At 54.6% G+C, this 1,772-nt stretch overlaps 1 protein-coding gene across 1 annotated transcript in view; it reads right to left on the bottom strand.

Moving 5' to 3' along the window:
• The window catches only part of SRGAP3 (SLIT-ROBO Rho GTPase activating protein 3), a 96,287-nt gene that overhangs the window by 25,372 nt on the left and 69,143 nt on the right, over window positions 1-1,772 (bottom strand). Inside the window, exon 23 of the mRNA XM_035889464.1 lies at window positions 447-627. Within this exon, the coding sequence (XP_035745357.1) occupies window positions 447-627 (181 nt within the window). The remainder of the gene's footprint in view (window positions 1-446; window positions 628-1,772) is intronic.

The following is a 1,772-nucleotide window of genomic DNA, read 5'->3' as shown; positions in this document are numbered from 1 at the left end:
TTTTTTTTCTTTTTAAATGCCAAGAGGTGCAGAAAATAAATTCCAGGGTTGGCCTTGTATTGCTCGATGCACAGCTGCTGCGTACCTCCACGCACACTCACGCACACAAATAGCCTGGAAAAAGCCCCAACTCACCCCAACATCTCTAGAGAGGACATTTCAGAGCCAGTTTCTGAGGTAAATCTACTTTTTAAAAAAAGTCACCGAATTCTTGGCCTTGTATTGCTCGATGCACAGCTGCTGCGTACCTCCACGCACACTCACGCACACAAATAGCCTGGAAAAAGCCCCAACTCACCCCAACATCTCTAGAGAGGACATTTCAGAGCCAGTTTCTGAGGTAAATCTACTTTTTAAAAAAAGTCACCGAATTCTGTACACTTTTTTTTTTTAATATACTTCTACACATATAGCGCGTATTCTCCAGTGCCAACACTTAGACCCGCCGTCTCCCCCTGCCGTAGTTTTTTTGAGGGGCGGGGCGGGCTCTGAGTTGGCGGCGCCCATCGGGGGGTTCTTCATGGGCTCCAGCGTGTCCAGGACCACGTCCGGGGCCTGCTTGCCTGTGTTCTGCCTCTCCAGCTCCCGCAGCTCATTCAGCGCTGTGCTCATGGTCTTCTCGATGTCCTGCGAACGCCACCAAGAAAGGGATGTCAGCACCATGCCATGGCATCGCCCCGCTCTCCTGCCTGGAGAGGCCCCCCCACCCCAGCACGTGTGCCTGTTTGGGGGGGTCTCTGACCCACGACAGAGCCTCCAGGCAAAGCAGGAGCTTTGGGAGAAGATGCAAAGCCCCAACTCTGGCCACGCAAAGGCGCCCCACATCTCCCAAGTCAACAGGAGTTTGGGCGCCAGCTCCAAAGGGAGCAAATCCCGGGCACCACGAGCAACGTGGTGAACGCCAGCCTGTCCACATCTCCAGCAAGGCAGGGCACCTGCCCCCCCCCCGCACAGAGGCTGTGTTTTCCCCAAAAAAGGAGGCTCTGCAGCCTCCATCAGGCGTCCGGGACCTCTGCTGTCCCTGTGCCTGCAGGGCAATGGTGCGCGTGGGGCAGAGCGCAGGGGGACGCACGCAGAGCGATGGTAGCTCGCCATAAATAGAAGAGAGGCAGTGACAAGGCCTCTCCCGGGGCTGGGGGAGGCAGCCGAGGCGACACCAGCCCCAGCCCCAGCCCGCCCGCCTGCCCCAGGTCATGTCTCCTGGCCACGGCCCCCATGGTCCGTCCACAGAGACCCTCCAGAAGGTGAGCCCAGTTCAACTGGAAGTGCCCATTTAAAGTCAATTAGCTAAATTCATGCTGATTGTCTCATGCAGAAATAGAGAGGCCCTAGCCTGGCTTCCCTTAAACCCGCCTTAACTGAACTAAGGCCACTGACTCAGACCCCCTGCAAAGTGGCTCGAGGCAACCGCATCGGTTGTGTCGGAAGCCGCTCCAGCTAGCCCCCCGCCCTCTCCTTGTGTAGGCGAGCCCTTCATTTTGTAACGTGCACAAAATGCTCTGTGAGCCTCAGATCGTGTTCGGAGGATCAGCAGAAGGGAAATAATTATCAAATTAGCTCCGATTAATTCTATTAAGCTGTTTGGATAATGAGTGAAAATATTCTCCTAGAGCTAAGCCTCAGGACTACCAAGTCCAGCAGTCCTGCAGACTTCAAGGTAAATATTTATTTACACCAGCTGAGTGAGAGCCTTTTCCGAGGTTTAAAAACAACACCCAATAAGCCAAGAAAATGGCACGTACCGTGCTTCATCCTCAGCACCCACCCACCCA

Source organism: Egretta garzetta, unplaced genomic scaffold (genome assembly GCF_000687185.1).
Source record: "Egretta garzetta isolate BGI_Z169 unplaced genomic scaffold, ASM68718v1 scaffold332, whole genome shotgun sequence".
NCBI classification, from domain to species: domain Eukaryota; kingdom Metazoa; phylum Chordata; class Aves; order Pelecaniformes; family Ardeidae; genus Egretta; species Egretta garzetta.
Note: the sequence above shows the minus strand (reverse complement) of the source record. Positions and strands in the feature narration are given on the sequence as shown.